The following is a 19,194-nucleotide window of genomic DNA, read 5'->3' as shown; positions in this document are numbered from 1 at the left end:
CGATTCTTTCTAGATTTTAGGATACAATCAAAGACAAGTCAAAAGAGAACACGAACAGATCCACGTCGGTTTAGCTTCCGGCAAACATTTCAGACAAGTTAGAAGAATAATCTGATAAATTAAGTTAAGAAAACATATTTATTTGACATGGGGCTTTGTAAATGCCCGAAGAAGAAAGTAACTAACTTGTTTTGCTTCGAACACAGAGTAAATGTCTGTGAAAACTGTTTAGTCGCAAATCACCAAAAGGTAAATTTGTAAACATAAAATGATAATTTTTGTTCACAAATAAATATCATTCCTTCAGGCAGATCTCTTTCACTTTATTTGGTGAATAAGGAGACTTTGAGTTCTCGTAATGAAGGCTTGGTCTATATGAGATGAAATGTGTAGTTTATTATGAGGGTCACCATTTATCACTTTTGAGATTCTGTGTCCCAAGTGATACGGCGGCCGGGGCATTAATGTTCATCATAACAAATTGACAAAAATGGCTGTATTAACAAGAATTCTAGTTGCTTCGGCACGTGGTCAAATTGGTACCAGGAATAGTCAATTCAGCACCTAGTCAAATAGGGAACTGATTAATTTCAGCACCCAAAGTTGTTATTTCGGCACCAATGATTACCATTATGTTTTGCAATTAAACTATTGAAAACTCTGTTTTCCCCATATTTTTTTTAAAAATATTTTCACTAGATAGAGGTGTTGATATAATGTATATTTGTCACACTGTGACACATAACAAAAGTTCCAATGGAAATATTGTTATGAAGAACTACTTGCCATAATATTTGTTCCTATCGGAACTTATATAAAGGAGCTTCTATGACTACTGCACATTGCTAGTAAACATACAAAATTCATGCCAACATTATTCATTTTATATATATAGACATGTATTGTAGAAAAAAAACAACTTAAATAACGATGATTAAATTTGTTTTTATAGTCATCTGTGCATGGGTTAAACAACAGATTTTTATATGTCCGCAAAATTTTTTGCGGTTGTATATTGGTATCACGTCAACGTCGTCGTCCGTGTTGTCGGAAGACATTTGGTTTTGGTACAATAACTTTAGTATAAGTAAATAGAAGTCTATGAAATTTAAACACAAGGTTTATGACCACAAAAGGAAGGTTGGGATTGATTTAGGGGGTTATGGTCCCAGCAGTTTAGGAATTAGGGGCCAAAAAGGGGCCCAAATAAGCATTTTTCTAGTTTCCAGACAATAACTTGTGGAATGGTGTATGGATCTCTCTGAAATTATACCATAAGTTTCCATACCACAAAGGGATGGTAAGAATTGGCTTTGGGGGGTTATGGCTTAAACCGTTTAGGATTAGGGGCAAAAAAGGGGGAAAAACAAGGGTGTCCTGGTTAATGGACAATTAAGTACAAAACATAATTTAAAAGCAGTGTAAGGGAGGGAATTCAAACACAACATTTTGAATTACCTCCCTTACACTGCTTTTAAATTATGTATAAAAAAATGTTGTATTGTCTTGAGGTGATTAGCTGTCAATTTATTTTTAGAAGTTACTATTTTAAAAATGCTGATAAATGGTAATTTAATTTTAGCCATGATTATGTATGTCATTTTCTATTTTAAGACTTTTATGATGTATTTAAATGGGTTACTATGGTTGCAAACTCCATTGGAAATTTGAATTGAGATTATGACCATATCTTGAGGGAAAGAATTTTTTTTTAGAAAAGGGGGGGGGGGAGGTTAAACAAATTTGGAAGGGGGGTGGGGACAATTTGTTCTCAAGATTTCACAAATTTAAAAGAAAATTTCTTCAAATATTTTATTATATTATTTTTTTGCCAAAAAAAGGGGGGATGGGGGGGGGGGGGGGGGTGGGGGGGGTAAAAAAAAAATTTATTGGGGGGAGGGGGGTCAATTCGCAACAGCATAGTGTATTGCACAAAAGCAAAAAAATGAATATAAATTCAAATCACATAACCAATTCAAGTTCTTTGACTACAGTTATTCTGTGTCAGAAACCTATTATGTGTCAAATATTTAATTACAATCCAAATTCAGACCTGTATCAAGTGCGAATATTGTGTCCATTTTTGCCCCAACTGTTCAGGGTTGGACCTCTGCGGTCGTATCCAGCTGCGCTCGGCGAACCAATGTTTTTAAACATCAAAAACTACCTTAAAGTGGTTAAGACAGAAAACTGGTTTATTGTTTTTAATTAAGGTAAGTTCATAAGTTTTTTTAAGTGATAAAAAGGAAAGAAAAAGGTAAAAATAATATTTGGTACCAAATTGCCGAAATGCCGAAATGACTTTAAATCAGTGCCGATTTGAATAAGTGCAGATTTGACTAGATGCCGATTTTACTTTTTCTATAAGTGCTGAATTGAGCAGGTGCCGATTTAACTTGTACCCCTCAAAAACTACTCTGAGTATAGACTAACATGTGCTACTGGAAAAGTTTATGGTCTGGCATCCACTAGATATATAAAAGTTAAATGCATTTTGTGTTTAAGAAGGATAAAATATTTTTTTATATATAATGGGCATTTTTTTCTGTTCCTGCAGAAGATGTAAAAATCAACTAAGTTGGGTTAAATCTTTGAGATGCTCCCTCTCAGGTAACAACTGTATTGTATTGTATTGATTGTCCTTGATTGACATGGACAATAGACAGTCAGGGGAATTACTGAAATAAGTGATTTATAAAATCACTTATTTAAGTAGCAAATTAGAAATTCTGTGATTTTGTAGTTTTACCAAAATTTTACACATACAGGTTTAGATTACCGGTATATCTTATTATTAGTAAAATTTAAAAAGATGAACCTTTTGCTTCTTTTAAGTAGCAAGGTTTATAAATGTCTTTGATGCAATCATTCAGCTGTAAATTCTATATTTGTTGAAAAAATGCTATAATGAAGGCTTTACATTAAAAATTAGAAATTAGTGGGGGTAATTAAAATAATAATACTTAAAGAAGTGATTTTTTTGAAGAAAATAGAGGTATGATACTAGTACTTAAACAAGTGATTTTCATGTCATCATCCCAGATTCAGTACAAGGTCATCACCTGACATGACTGGTCATCCTATAAACACAGATGTTGGTTCTGATAATTTTAACAACATAATTATTCCCTGGATCATTATTATTGTATATTCAAAGCTACAATAAAATTAAATCACTAAGTCTAGTGATTTATTTGTACTACATTTTGTACTTAAATAGGTGATAATTAAAGAAAGACAACTCTTACTTCCAACATTTCTGGACAAAAAATTACTTGAATCAGTGATTTAGAAATCATTCATTTAAGTAATTCCCCTGACTGATAGATATTTACACAATAATAGTTGAGTTAAAAGGTGTAACTGAGTGGACAGTATCAAATGTAATTCAGGTGTTTGTTTATTTTTACTCAAACAGCAAGAAGGAAAAAAATGCCCATCAAATTCCCCAAAAGATTTCATCTTTCTGAAACACAAAATGCGCTTAAACTTTATATATCTAGGGGATGCAAGGCCTTAAAACTTTTCCAACTGCAAAGGTTAGTCTGTACACAAAGTAGATTTTGAGGTGTAAACACAGCCATTTTCTTTTCCGCACTCTAACTTAAGTTTGCCTCATGCAAATTTTATGAAACTTTTACACAATGCTTAGAATAAACAATCTCAGACAGAGTTTGAAGTTGGGCAGTGAGTCACTTACTGTTCTAGAGTTGTGCCCCTTGATAACTTTGAAAATTGCAAATGTTTTCGTTTCTGCACTATAACTTGAGTTTGCCTTATGTAAAATTTTATGAAACTCATACACAATGCTAAGAATCAAAACTCAGAGAGTTCAAACTTGGGCAGTGAGTCATTTACCATTCTAGAGTTATGCCCCTTTATAACTTGAAAAAAAAACCAGTGAAAATATGAAAATAACACAGAGCACAAAATACCTAAGACTAGAACAATAGAACTCTTTAAAAACTAACAGTGAAATCAAATGCTCTCAAAAAGTATTTTCAGCTATTATAAGCAAGCTTGAGCGGGGGCATTTATGTCCTCAGACATATTCTTCTTTTATTTTATTTGGCCGCCCTTAGAATCCCTTTTCAAGCCCTATTAACTCTTTTCTGGTAAATATTTTACAGCTACCTCAATTAGAGATGGCACCTTTTTGTTAACTTGCAGTAGGCGAAGGGGCATTAGGTTTCTCCTTTGACCTTCCATCCATCTGTTTTTCTGTCTTTCCCATTTTCGTTTCCGCACTCTAACTTAAGTTTGCCTCATCCAAATTTTATGAAAATCATGCACAATGCTAATAAACACAACAACCAGACAGAGTTCGAATTTAGGCAGTGAGTCATTTACCATTCTAGAGGTATGTCCCTTCTTAACTTGGATAATTGCAAAGCTTGAGCAGGGGCATTCGTGTCCTCAAGACACATTCTTCTTTTATTTTTTGGAATATGGGACAACTCGGACAGAGTCAACTCTGACTCTTTATAAAGTGAACTTGGACCCTCTATGAAATCAACTCAGTCTGTCTATTATGTGTACTCAGACAAAGTAGGAAAAAAGAGTTTAGAATTTTTATACAACATGTACAAGTTACATGATTAAATGTTATATTTCATATACATGTACAACATTGTACAAGTATATCATGTATATAGAGTTAGCAAAAAAATTATCAAAATAATTAGTTTAATCTGAATCCAAAGTTTTCCTTATCTTTATCAATTTATTATACAAATTTAATTTATACCAAAAAAAAAAGTTCAGGCTAAGTTTGTTTTATTTTTTAATTTTTTTTCATACTTTAATCATCGTTTAAGTTTTTAAATAGACATTTTGTTTACCTTCTCTAATACAGAGTTCCATTTCTTTTGTTTAATTTCAATTGGATATCAGCCTGTTACTCATGTTACTTGAGTAGAAATTACTTATTTGATGAAATAAAGATATCATATTTGTAATTATTACAGTCTTCAGGATAAACATTTGAATCTACAGGCCTGAAGCTGAATTTTATGAAAATTTTAGTTAGATTCTATTGGCCTGTAGAGATGATTTTAACAGACCTGACAGCATTTTTACAAGCCCGGGTTGGTGGGGCTGTGGTTGAGTGCAAAGACTGTTATTATATTTATTGCTTAATAGACGGATGTGTCTATTTTGTATCAGGTCATTTAATCAGAATCTATAAATTGGGAAATATCTTTATAACATTACATGTACATTAGTATACAGAACTAAATCAATTGTTCTACCAAATCAGCTGCCTTCGGGAGATAAAGAATACAGGAACTTTAGTTTTTTTCTGTAAACCAACAATTTATTTGATAGAAGTTCAAGATTGATATTAGAAGAGAAAAGAGTTTAACTTAAAATTCAGATATGATTTATATCCGAATTAAATTTCCCTAGACATGAATGTGCAAGATATTTATTAATTTTGTGTTTATTGTCACGAACAGTAACTTAGTTTTATGGAAAGACACCTTATTCAACCTTTTTGGTTGTTTAAATTCAGTTTTTCAATGTCTGTAATTGGGCTGAATCATATCCTGAATTGTGTATTAGTGGGTGTTTGGGTGAAGGGTTACTTTATCATATCTACAGAGAATACATGTAATTTCCTATAAAGTTCCTATTGGAATTTATAATGCAGTACTGGCAACTCACACATTAAGTGTTAAAAATTCATTTTCTTGTACATGTACATTGTATATATTAGAACATATGGAATTTTATCATCAAATGCAATCCAAACAGTGAAGTGGGGATTTTATCAATTTTGCAAGCTTAAAAAATCATTTTCAAACAAGTGTAAAATATCTTTTTGCAATGAAATGCATGAAACATGAATACAGAATCATTGATAGGCCTGGATATAATACCAACTATATTCTTTACGATTTGCAGACCATCAAACTTAAGTCAACCATATATGAAACTCTTTAATTTATTATAATTAGCCTAATTATGCAATGGACATTTCTGTGCAGTCTACATGTATGACCATGGTGACAGAACATGTAATATTCAAACTGATGAACATGTTCTAGGAGTTGAATAACAAATTATCATATTACAAATTCAATATTGTAAAGTTCTCACTTTTATGCTTATATTGACTACAATACCAATCAGCATACATGTCTTAAGAATAATTTATATACAATGTACATATTTATTTCAGTGTATAATTAAGTCATATCTACAATGGTTACAAGACAGTGACTACACTCCTTTATGTGTTCTGTGTGATAAGAATCTGTCTGATGAAAATTGTGGAGAATGTGTACGACTGACATGTTATGGTATGTATGTGGACATTTTTTTAACTTTCAATTAAGTCCTTGCTATCATATATCTGACATGAATGAATTGAGGCAACATTTCATACTTTTCACAAACATAACAATACCCCATACCTTTTTCCTTCCTAGAAGTTAAAGTAATCTGCTACTGGTTTTAGTCTACTCACAATTAGAAATCTTGACATACTAATTTTAAATGAACTAGCTTTCAATTTCACAAATAATTGCCACTGAAAATTAGGCACCATCAATTAAGTATTGTTTTATGTTTTCAACTTCTTTAAAACGAAAAGACCAGATTCAGGTGAACATATCAGGAATGTTTGGAAGTTCTTTGATAAAAAAACTCCTCATTTCATTTAGTTATATGTGGCTGACAGCATGGCTGTGAGATGCAATTTTTTTAAACTGGTAAATTTTGACAATTTTTATACGACCGCAAAAATTAAAAATTTTTTGGTCGTATATTGGTATGACGTTGGCGTCGTCCGGCGTCGTCCGGCGTCGTCCGAAGACACATTGGTTTTCGCACTCTAACTTTAGTTTAAGTGAATGGATCTCCATGAAATTTCACCATAAGGTTCAATACCACAAAAGGAAGGTTGGGATTGATTTTGGGGGTTATGGTACCAACAGTTAAGGAATTAGGGGCCAAAAAGGGGCCAAAAATAAGCATTTTTGTAACTTTCAGACAATAACTTGTGTGTAAGTGTATGGATCTCTCTGACATTGTACCACAAGGTTCCATATCACAAAGGGAAGGCTTTAATTAATTTTGGGGGTAATTGCCTCAAAATTTTAGGAATTAGGGGCCAAAAAAGGGGCAAAAAACAAGCATTTTTCTAGTTTCATGACAATAACTTGTGTGTAAGTGTTTGGATATTTCTGAAATTGTACTACAAGGTTCCATATCACAAAGGGAAAGCTGGAATTGAGTTTGGGGGTAATTGCCCGAAACGTTTAGGAATTGGGGGCCAAAAAGGGGCCAAAAATAAGCATTTTTCTAGTTTCCAGACAATAACTTGTGTTCAAGTATATGGATCTCTCTGAAATTGTACTGCAAGGTACCATACCACAAAGGGAAGGCTGGGATTGAGTTTGGGGGTGATGAATCATAAGGGGGTTCAAAAAATTTGGGGGGGGGATTTTTTTTTTTTTTTTTTTTTCTTTTTTTCCTTTTTTTTTTCTTTTAAAATTTTCCATTTTAAGTTGGTTATTTCTGATTTATATTTAAAAGCAAATAATAATGATATGGTAGGAGATACACACCAAACAGGATGTGTAAATTATTATATAATAAGTATTGTGCAATAGCAAGAAATTTTCAATTGCACAGTATTGCACAATAGCAAGAAATCTTCAATTGCACAGTATTGCGCAATAGCAAGAAATCTTCAATTTAACAGTATTGCGCAATAGCAAGAAATATCAAATAGCACAATATTGCGCAATAGCAAGAAATTGTCAATTGTACAGTATTGCGCAATAGCAAGAAATATTCAATTGCACAGTATTGTGCAAAAGAAGATACTTCGTATAAATTGCTTATTTCTTGATCAATTTCAATGGGGTTTTATTCTTGAGTTCTTGGGGTTCTTTAATATGCTGAATCTAACCGTGTATTAAGTTTTTGGATTTTGGGCCCTGTTTTTAAATTGGTCCACATTGAGGTCCAAAGGGTCCAAAATTAAACTTTGTTTGATTTCATCAAAAATTGAATTATTGGGGTTCTTTGATATGCCGAATCTAACCGTGTATTTAGATTTTTAATTTTGGGTCCCGTTTTTTAAATTTGTCTACATTAAGGTCCAAAGGGTCCAAAATTAAACTTAGTTTGATTTTAACAAAAATTGAATTCTTAGGGTTCTTTGATATGCTGAATCTAAACATGTGTTTAGATTTTTGATTATGGGCCCAGTTTTCAAGTTGGTCCAAGTTGGGGTCCAAAATTAAACTTTGTTTGATTTCAACAAAAATTGAATATATGGGGTTCTTTGATATGCTGAATCTAAACATGTATTTAGATTTTAGATTTTTGGCCCAGTTTTCAAGTTGGTCCAAATTGGGGTCCAAAATTAAACTTTGTTTGATTTCAACAAAAATTGAATATATGGGGTTCTTTGATATGCTGAATCTAAACATGTATTTAGATTTTAGATTTTTGGCCCAGTTTTCAAGTTGGTCCAAATTGGGGTCCAAAATTAAACTTTGTTTGATTTCAACAAAAATTGAATATATGGGGTTCTTTGATATGCTGAATCTTACCATGTATTTAGATTTTTTATTTGTGGGCCCGCTATCAAATTGGTTCATATTGAGGTCAAAAGGGTCCAAAATTAAACTTTGTTTGATTTCATCAAAAATTGAATTATTGGGGTTCTTTGATATGCCAAATCTAACCGTGTATTTAGATTTTTAATTTTGGGTCCTGTTTTTTAAATTGGTCTACATTAAGGTCCAAAGGGTCCAAAATTAAACTTAGTTTGATTTTGACAAAAATTGAATTTTTGGGGTTCTTTGATATGCTGAATCTAAACATGTGTTTAGATTTTTGATTATGGGACCAGTTTTCAAGTTGGTCCAAGTTGGGGTCCAAAATTAAACTTTGTTTGATTTGAACAAAAATTGAATATATGGGGTTCTTTGATATGCTGAATCTAAACATGTATTTAGATTTTAGATTTTTGGCCTAGTTTTCAAGATGGTCCAAATTGGGGTCCAAAATTAAACTTTGTTTGATTTCAACAAAAATTGAATATATGGGGTTCTTTGATATGCTAAATCTTACCATGTATTTAGATTTTTTTATTTGTGGGCCTGCTATCAAATTGGTTCATATTGAGGTCAAAAGGGTCCAAAATTAAACTTTGTTTGATTTCATCAAAAATTGAATTATTGGGGTTCTTTGATATGCCAAATCTAACTGTGTTTTTAGATATTAATTTAGGGTCCTGTTTTTTAAATTTGTCTACATGAAGGTCCAAAGGGTCCAAAATTAAACTTAGTTTGATTTTAACAAAAATTGAATTTTTGGGGTTCTTTGATATGCTGAATCTAAACATGTGTTTAGATTTTTGATTATGGGACCAGTTTTCAAGTTTGTCCAAGTTGGGGTCCAAAATTAAACTTTGTTTGATTTCAACAAAAATTGAATATATGGGGTTCTTTGATATGCTGAATCTAACCATGTATTTTGATTTTGGACATTGGACCATAATAGGTAAATTAAAAAAATTGAAGTTCTTAGACCACATTCTTTCTGTGTCAGAAACCTATGCTGTGTCAAATATTTAATCACAATCCAAATTCAGAGCTGTATCAAGCTTGAATGTTGTGTCCATACTTGCCCCAACTGTTCAGGGTTCGACCTCTGCGGTCGTATCAAGCTGCGCCCAGCGAAGCATTTTATTCTTCTCTGGAACTATTTTTATTAAGTTCTGTACCAAAACATGGATTAAGCCTTTTCTGCTTATATTAGTTTGTTAATCGCAAAACTCTTTGAAAAAGCTAAGGTTTTACAGAATTCCATCAAACTTTCACAAATTCTTCCAACATGGCATGAAGTTCGGCACTTTATTTGGGGTTAATGTTATCTGTAATCATAATTACGGGGAGCTGTAATTGATTACATATTTTCATTTAATTGAAAGTGATCTGTAATCTTACAAATTTTTATATTACATTTACAAATGTAATTGTAATTTAATCAATTACATATAGTTTTTACCCTGTAATCATTACTATATTTAGATATATATAGTTATATATTGTATTTGAAAATTTCTTCATACATTCTTTAACCAAAGTCTTAACACTTCAATGTTATTTTTCTACATACATTTTAATTTATTTCAATAAAAAAATCATTAAATGTATTAGGAAATTCTTAAAGGAAGACCTACAATTTCTTAATTTTGTTATCAATATCATTACAGATGTTTTTCACTGGTTTTGTTTAAACAAATATGCCCAACAGTTGCCTTCCAACACAGCACCAGCTGGTTACACTTGCCCGTGTTGTAAAGCAGGAATATTTCCTGCACAGAATGTGGTATCACCTGTAGCTGAACACCTGAAAGAGTACCTGTCTAAAGTTAATTGGGCTAGAGCTGGATTGGGGTTACCTTTGGTAGGTATATATTTTTCTTTACCATAATATAAGAAGAAAGAGGACCTCTTTTTTTGTCTTATATTATGATAAAGAGTAATATATTGCTAGAGGCTATGATCCTTGATGGGTTACTGTCTAGAAGGCAATTACAGTCACCCATCAAGGATCATAGCCTCTAGCAATGACCATAAGCAGACACAATTCTTCAAGCTCTAGAAAGGCGATTAAAAAAGATGTTACAAAAAGAACACATAACAGCTTTATAGCTTTATAGGACAGTTATTTGATCAAAGTATAGTTTTTGGACAGTAAATGGGCGACATGAAGTCATGTAAATTTAAAAAAAAAAGGATCATATTCTTGATATAAGAGGATATGGTTGCTTCTTTCCAGAGGTTATTTCTGCAGTTAAGAATATTTTCAAGTTCAGTCATCAAATACTTAGAACTATTTAGTTAAATCTTAGTTAAATCTTGTTGCAGCAATGTTAAAAGTCAAACAATTTAGCTTAGTCTTTCCTGCAGACACTATGCCTATGGCTTAGTAAAACCTTTTGTTTTTATGCCCCACCTAGGGGCATTATGTTTTCGGTCTGTGCGTCCGTTTGTCTGTCCATTCGTCCATCTGTCCAGCTTCAGGTTAAAGATTTTGGTCAAGGTAGTTTTTGATGAAGTTGAAGTCCAATCAACTTGAAACTTAGTACACATGTTCCCTATGATATGATCTTACTAATTTTAATGCCAAATTAAAGTTTTGACCCCAATTTCACGGTCCACTGAACATAGAAAATGATAGTGCGATTGGGGCATCCATGTACTATGGACACATTCTTGTTGGTTCTTTAACCCATACTGCAGGTTTCAACAAATATTGGGCAACTGGCTTGTACTTATTGTTAAGCAAAGATAAATGGAAAATGTTAAAAAAATCTGTGTTATATGTCTCAGCACTTTCCCATAGTGTTTTAATTTAGTAAATGCTTTGAAAGGAAAATGACAAACATTGAAAAATACAGTTGGTTCATTTTTGTCCATTTGAATATTATAGATAGAAGAAACAGAGGCTCCAGTGCAACCACCTTCAAAGTTTGAAGAGACCAAGACCACACAAGATACTCCAGTCAAAAAAGAATATGCACAAACCACATCCTCAAGTCCCAAAACAACACCTAATCATACACGTCCCAGTGCACATGTAGCACCAACAGTCAGTTCAAACACACACCATAGTGTTATAAGTGTAGATACTGGTACATCAGTTAGAGGCTCTGATAAAGCTTATGGTGTTGTAGGTACGTATGGTATTACATTTGATTTATGTTCAGTAATATATCACACAATTTAATGTGAAGAGACAATTTTGTTGCTGTTTAACATTTTTTCTGGTGCAAATTACTTCAGCCTATTACCCACAGTAGGTGTTTGAATTACAATTTTGCCATTTGCACAAAGAAAAAAAGTTTGCTGTTTTCATAGTCAGTCATGTTTATTAATAGTAACACCACATCACAGTGTTGATAAATATTTGGTACACTATTTTGCAGTCCCTCATTACATGAACTAGAGATAGGCTTATTATCCTTTAGAGAAATTCATGGATCACTGTCTAGCCTTATTTATCTACCAGAATACAATACAATATACAGATCAGCTTGCCATCTAATGATATTTTGATGGACTGATATTACTAAAAAATAAACATAGTGATCATATTTTGGCTGTGCTTTTTTTTCTTTTTGTCTTTTTTTTTGTCTTTTTTTATATGCATGTCAACAGATATATGCAACCAATATATTTTGCTCCATTTATTTAACATTTTATGTTATTTGTGTTTTCAGTGTTATATGTTTCACATTCATATCATATTCATATTCCACTTGATGATTGACAACAAATAGTTTTGCGCTGCATATTTAGAAACAGACTATAGCTTTGTACGCTATGTTTGGCCATGCGTACTGAATATTTAAATCACGGCACAAGTATTTAAATTAGTACTATAGAAAGTGAAGGCGATACTTTATTAATATTCAAATGATATATATTAATATTCAAATTGCATGAGCTATGCATGAAGCGTGACAATACTAACGATATATATATACTAATAAGCACTTTTTGAGTTAGTCACTGGTCAATATATATCAGGAAGGGCGGATGATGAGAGTTGCCGCTACATGTACTTGTAAATTTATTTATTCTTTTAGTCATGTTTAAATGTTTCAAATGTTTCAATTAATGCAAAGATATTTTAGAATTTCAAATATAGAATTCAGTTTGGCTTGAAGGCCGCATTTTGGTATATTAGTAAAAGACAGAATATAGCTCCTTTGCATGTGAATATTTCAGTTATGTATATTGTTCATATTTATTGGAACACATTGTAAACTTGGTTTACAATTTTGTATTTACAGATACTTATAATAAAGTATAGTTATTTGGACGACTCATTTTATGCAGAAAATGGCCCACAATTAAAACCACGCCTTTAGTCTGTGGTTTTGTGACTATATCTTCACCCAGTTTGGCGATAGATTTGGTGTCCCATTTTTCCTGCGACATGTATAAAAGAAAAAAATGGGAAGGCTGAATGCAGTAATGCATGATATTAATTGATATTTTTTTCAGATCCAAGAAAAGTCTTTGACACAACAAAAGATGATTATTTAAATCTATCAAGTGACCATGATGACAACAAATACAGAAGGAGATCAGCCATGGAATGGTTAAAGAATTGGCTGAAGTAAGTAGCAAAAGTGGAATTTTGGGCAGTTGCTTCATGATTATTATTCTACTTTTTTGCTAGTCAATATACAAATTTGTAATATTATTTTTTTACAGTTCCAACTTGCTTAAAACAATAAAAATTCTAGTGAAAATAAATGTTTCTGTACATGTATAAATATTTACAAAACAAGAAACAAATTGTAGGCATTTTAAAGTAGCTAGTGTTAAATTTCTGAAAATATGTACAGAAATGATCTCACATTAGTTTTGAGAAAAATAAATGGAGAATGTGTCCCCATGGACACAGATGATGCCCCCGCTTGCATACAACATTATAAAGGGATATAACTCAAGAAAAGTGTATTATGTATAGGTTTCATAATGTTTGGTTGGGGCAAACTTAAGTTACAGAATGGAAACTAAAAATTTTGCAATTTTTCGATTTATAAAGGGGCATAACTCGATAATGATTAAAGTGATGCCACTAAAATTCAACTTGATCTGTGTTTTGTGGTAATAAGCATTGTGTTTAAGTTTCATAACATTTGGTTGAGGCAACTTAAGTTAGAGAAAGGAAACTAAAAATTTTGCATTTTTTTTCCATTCATAAAGGGGCATAACTCGAGAATGGTTTAAGTGACCCCAACAAAATTCAAACTTGATCGGTATTTTGTGTTCATAAGCATTTTGTATAAGTTTCATAACATTTGGGTTGAGGCAAACTTAAGTTAGAGAATGGAAACTAAATATTTTGCAATTTTAACATTTTTAAAGGGGCATAACTCTAGAACGGGTAAAGTGACGCCAACAAAATTCAAACTTGATCTGTATTTTGTGGTAATAAGCATTGTGTATAAGTTTCATAACATTTGGTTGAGGCAAACTTAAGTTAGAGAATGGAAACTAAAATTTTTGCAATTTTTCCATTTATAAAGGGCATTACTCTAGAACGGTTAAAGTGACGCCACCAAAATTCAAACTTGATTGGTGTTTTGTGGTAATAAGCATTGTGTATAAGTTTCATAACATTTGGTTGAGGCAAAGTCAAGTTAGAGAATGGAAACCAATTTTGGGACGTACGGACGAGGGTAAAACTTAATGCCCCCTCTGCTACGGCGGGGGCATAAAAAGATTCTATATGAAGAAATCATAAATGCTCTAAATACACAAAAAATTCTACTTTTTACTTCCAGATCAAGGGATGTTAAAGGAAAGAAGAAAGATCCAGCAGCTGTGAGGAAGAAATTCTTTTTAGTTTTATTAATTGGACTTATAGGTTTTATTACTGTGATTATCATATTCCATAGACTAGGCAGAGAAGGTTCAGATGATGACCCTTTATTAGATATGATGGCTAATCCAAACATTAGAGTCAATGAAAACAGAGGTCAAGTGTTAGGAGAGTAATTTGTTTTTTTAATTATTTATATGTTTTTTCTGTATTAAAACATAGATGCTTGGTACTTAGACCCCCCTTTTTTGTTGTCTAAATTTTTATCTTTAGTAATCTAATGTGTTCTTGCTCTTATCCATATGGCATTAAAAGAATATTAAGAAGAGAGAGGCATAATATATTAACTACTGTAATTGTAATGTCGTATGGATAACAGCAAGACTATATTAAAGAAATAAAGTAAAAATAAGAAGATTTACTGAACCAAAAAAAAACGCCAAAAAATAGAAATAGAAAAAGGGAGATCCATGCGTCAAGCATCTGTGTATTGGATGTTATACATGTTAACCTGTTATAATTGTGGTGCATATTTATGTTCACTTAAGATGCTTTGTTACTAGATTGTGTTGAAGGTTGTTTTTTTCAAGGTGGTATACATACAGAAAATGTAATCAAAACAGGGAATATAAATACAGGTAATGAAATATGGCTGCAGTATCATAGATGTATTTGATTTTCATTTTTCATATTTAAATCAAAAGCATTTCCTTGTGTTCCTTTGAAACAAATACAATGGTAGATGGACATTTACTGCTTCCACAAGAAAAATATGTTTGTAATGCTCTTCAGAAATTACTGGTTCTGTGAAATTTGGAGCTTAATAGAATCTGTATTATTGCTCAAAAAGAATCTGTACTACTGTGAACTTTGAAGCTTAACAAAGTCTTTCTTTTTGTAAATTCAGAGCTAAATAGAGTCTGTTTTAAGGAAACTTACACAAAAAAGCTTGTATAAATGCAACTTTAAAATGTATCATTAATAGCATTTGGTATTCATTATATATGTGGTCACATGTCTGATAAAAAATATGCTCATATTATTTCATTATCACTTAAATGTCTATGAGCAAAAAGCTTTCAGTCATAAAACAACTTATCATGACAGTAAACACAGACAAGATGTTATCAGTGGTTATGTTGGCAAATTGGTTGAAATGATATTTTAAGTAGCTGATGTTAAGATTTCATTTTGATAGTGCAAAAATTGAAAATACCTAGTGAATAAAAAACAAAAGATTTAAATATACATAATTATCATTGCTTATGTTTTAAATCACCTCAATTTAGAATTGAAAACTGACACATAACTCTCACTTTTTACCTATTATCTTTTCATTGTTCATTGATTTTTGTTTTATATCTGATTTTTAGTTAAAACTATGTTTAAAATAATTGATAAACAATTAAAGATTTAATTATTCTTTACAATCTGTTATCTGTGTTTATCTGTACTTTTCAGGCCTTTCTAATTTAATCATCTCAAAAAATAAAAGTTAAGTATGTTTTGTTCTGCCTCTTTCATTGTCAACTGATATTGGTGTCAGACAACAGGTTCATATAAACACTGAAGTTATTTATAATGAGTTTTTGTAGAATTGTAGTTATTTTCGAAATTACTGATATAATGATTAACTGCATGGTATTATATCTGTATTGTAGATCATTATTTATTCCATTCATATGCACCACAGGCACTTGTCTCAGAAAAAAAATTTCCTATATACCTTAATAATTTTTTCTGAGACAAGTGCCTGTGATATGCACAAAGAGAACAGAACATTAATTTTGGCTTTGGAGGAAATTGCACAACAAAATTCTACGTGAAAATACATTATAATAAGGCTTTTAAATTTTGATTTTGGCTAAATTATCAGGATATGCTTTGTAGGTGTTGGGGGTGGGGGGGGGGGGACAATGGGACCAACAATGCTTAATTGTATATATTAATATAGTGCTTATAAGACTGTAATATTGAGTCTTATTGACACAATTCATTTCAAAACATTTTTCAAAATCATAAAATATATTATTATACAGCCATAATACAGGATTATACAATTTGTTATCACTTGACCTAAGCATTAACATAATGATGATTTGTATTGAAACCCCAAAAAAGAAGAATTTTTTATGAACTTTTCAATAAATTATTCATAGGTATATTCATCATATAAAGAGGCCTTAAAACTTGTATGTTTAGGTTAATCATATATTCTTTGATTCTTTTTTGACATACAGGTATACCCTAATTTTCATGCCCCACCTACCATAGGAGAGGGGCATTATGGTTTTCGGTCTGTGCGTTCGTCCGTCTGTCCCGCTTCAGGTTAAAGGTTTTGGTCAAGGTAGTTTTTGATGAAGTTGAAGTCCAATCAACTTGAAACTTAGTACACATGTTCCCTATGATATGATCTTACTAATTTTAATGCAAAATTAGAGTTTTGACCCCAATTTCACAGTCCACTGAACATAGAAAATGATAGTGCGAGTGGGGCATCCATGTACTATGGACACATTCTTGTTTATCATGTTTTCTGTACACGCAATGTTAAAGTAAGATTTTTTTCTAAAGATATTTAAAAAAAAATTCCTTCTGACCATACCTGATATATCAGCATGTTGCCTTAAACACACATTCTGTTTGAGAGCAAACTCAATAATATGATTTTTAATTCTCATAGAAGAGAAGGTATGATAAGACCACTCTTATTACTCCTTAAATTCCAAAGAAGAAAAAAGTATAATATATCTATCAAATAACTTTCTTCAGATGTTCTTAAGACTTAAGTCTGTCAGATATTGGCAATTATATTGATGAATTTTGCCATACATATGTGCTCTATGTGACTTCAGATACTTGCTTCAAATGCAAATTGCATCAACTGCCGAAATAGCCATATTTTGAGAGCTTTTGTAAATTGTAATATTTCAATATGAGCCATGGCCTTGTTCAAAAAGGTATTTGCTATAAAAGATGTATTATACACAATTATTAATGTGGATCTATCATTTTCCCCATAACTATGTGTAAAATGGTCATTTTTTTACAAACATATCCATTTTAAAATGTTCATGATGTCAATGACATCAAAACTGACATCTCTGGACTAAGTGTTTAGATTCTATCTACTTATTCATTAAGAATTAACACAATTTTGAAAGGATTCATTGAAGAATTTGTCTATTTTTGCTATTTCAGAGAGGAAATTATGGTCACCATGCTTCCTCCTCTAAGTTATATGTACTTTTTCTTAAAGATATTTAAATGCTTAATGTTATGAATAAAGATCTTTATAAAAGTCTTAATTTTTCTATTGTTTGAAATGAACCAAATCTATACCAAGCTAACTTTCAATCTAATTAAAATTAGTTATCCGCCCTTGCTACCAAGTTTTGTTTGGTTGTTTATATGTCGGGCATAAAAGCTTCCACACATGACATATTAATACCTGAATGAAAATGAGGAGCAAATGCAGATAACTTATTTTAATTAGACTGAGCTAGCTAGCTTAAGAAACCATGGAATTTTGTTTAGTTTTCTGGTTATATCTCCATTACTATCCAAGACTGATAAAATAGATATAATTCAGGTTTGTTTGGTAAGTAGTTGACATTCATGATTGACATATACTGTCATTACATAGCAAAATACATGTACTGCCAAAATGAGGTTGCTCTAAGCCAGTGAAATGGGGAGATTTCTGTCAGAAGCAGGACACATTTATGAATAAAAGGAGACATGGGGAGAAAAATGAGGCAGCAACTAAAAGGCAAAAAAAGGCCTCTAAGAGTCAAGATAGTATAATTATTGTTGTCTTTGTACAATGCCAAACTCTAAATAACTCCCAGTTTACAAAAGTTGTCCATAAATTATACAGATTTAAAGATTTGCTATTACAAATGTAATACTAAATCCCTAAATGACAAAATAAAAAAACCAAAATCAGTAAAAGCAAACACTGACATTGGACAGGTGTTGATCATTTGTTGGACTATTCTAAGTTTTTTTTAGGGGGGAGGGGGTGAAGATTGCATTCATGCAATCAAACCCTTATGTGGCTGGTTCGATAGTTTTCAATTTTCCAGATTGTATTACCACTTTTGTTCTATAAACAAAACACAATGCATTGAGGACAACATTCCATACATCCTACCTATTAACATCAAGAAATTATCAATGAAATATATACTCAAGATATTCAAGTTACAAAATGATGTGTATGTGTATCACCATACCGGTACTTGACAAGAAAATTACATAACTTGTGTATGGTGCATGAATCTAGTATCATTTCTAAAAATATCAATGATGTCATTGTTAAAGTAATATTTAAATTGGAGTTATCTTCTTTTATGATAATTGTAGTTGAAACACTCCAATTCATAGGATTTTTAGTTTCCACTGCAAAATGAAAGCAATCCTCACCCTACAATGCTTCAGCCACTTTGATTGTTGTTTCAGGCTTGGGAGTGCTGTTTCAAGTGTCAAAAGCATAATTAAATTGCTAAGTTAGTTAATAAGTAATTTATTAGTTATTCAGGATAGTCATAATTTGATTTCAGAATACAGGACCTCTATAATTCGTTTTCAGGATATCATAAAATATTTTCAGGACCGCCATTATCCGATTTCAGGATAGTCGGTCAAAATTGCTTTATTTTAGGATTCTTTAAATATTTCAGAATATCCTTCATTCTTAATTATATATTTCATAATCTCCACAATTCCTTTTTAGGATATCCTTTTTAAAATATTTATGGAGGTCCACTATTATTTCAGGACCTTCATTATTCGATTTCAGGATTGTGGAGGTCGTGA

General features: G+C 31.6%; 1 protein-coding gene and 1 long non-coding RNA gene across 2 annotated transcripts; both read left to right on the top strand.

Annotated features, from left to right (window-relative positions):
• The first annotated feature begins 45 nt into the window (after window positions 1–45).
• On the top strand, window positions 46–17,681 carry LOC127738607 (zinc finger protein-like 1). Its single transcript, XM_052249938.1, has 6 exons — window positions 46–249; window positions 6,185–6,305; window positions 10,241–10,434; window positions 11,464–11,707; window positions 13,044–13,158; window positions 14,336–17,681. Exons 1-6 carry the CDS (start codon window positions 148–150, stop codon window positions 14,547–14,549), a joined length of 990 nt encoding a protein of 329 aa, XP_052105898.1. The 5' UTR covers window positions 46–147; the 3' UTR covers window positions 14,550–17,681.
• On the top strand, window positions 6,732–9,715 carry LOC127738631 (uncharacterized). Its single transcript, XR_008000125.1, has 2 exons — window positions 6,732–8,760; window positions 9,284–9,715. It is a non-coding gene; the product is annotated as an uncharacterized LOC127738631 (long non-coding RNA).
• Window positions 17,682–19,194: the final 1,513 nt, after the last annotated feature.

The sequence above is a fragment of the Mytilus californianus genome, unplaced genomic scaffold (genome assembly GCF_021869535.1).
Source record: "Mytilus californianus isolate M0D057914Y unplaced genomic scaffold, xbMytCali1.0.p SCAF_4, whole genome shotgun sequence".
Classification (NCBI taxonomy): domain Eukaryota; kingdom Metazoa; phylum Mollusca; class Bivalvia; order Mytilida; family Mytilidae; genus Mytilus; species Mytilus californianus.
This window is presented reverse-complemented; position numbering and strand designations above follow the sequence as displayed.

Excerpts from the sequence above, each read along its gene's own strand:
- LOC127738607 (XM_052249938.1), top strand. The coding sequence starts at position 148 with ATGGGGCTTTGTAAATGCCCGAAGAAGAAAGTAACTAACTTGTTTTGC. Across the intron at positions 11,708-13,043 it reads TAAAGCTTATGGTGTTGTAG|ATCCAAGAAAAGTCTTTGAC; the intron begins GTACGTATGGTA and ends TATTTTTTTCAG. Across the intron at positions 13,159-14,335 it reads TGGTTAAAGAATTGGCTGAA|ATCAAGGGATGTTAAAGGAA; the intron begins GTAAGTAGCAAA and ends TTTTACTTCCAG.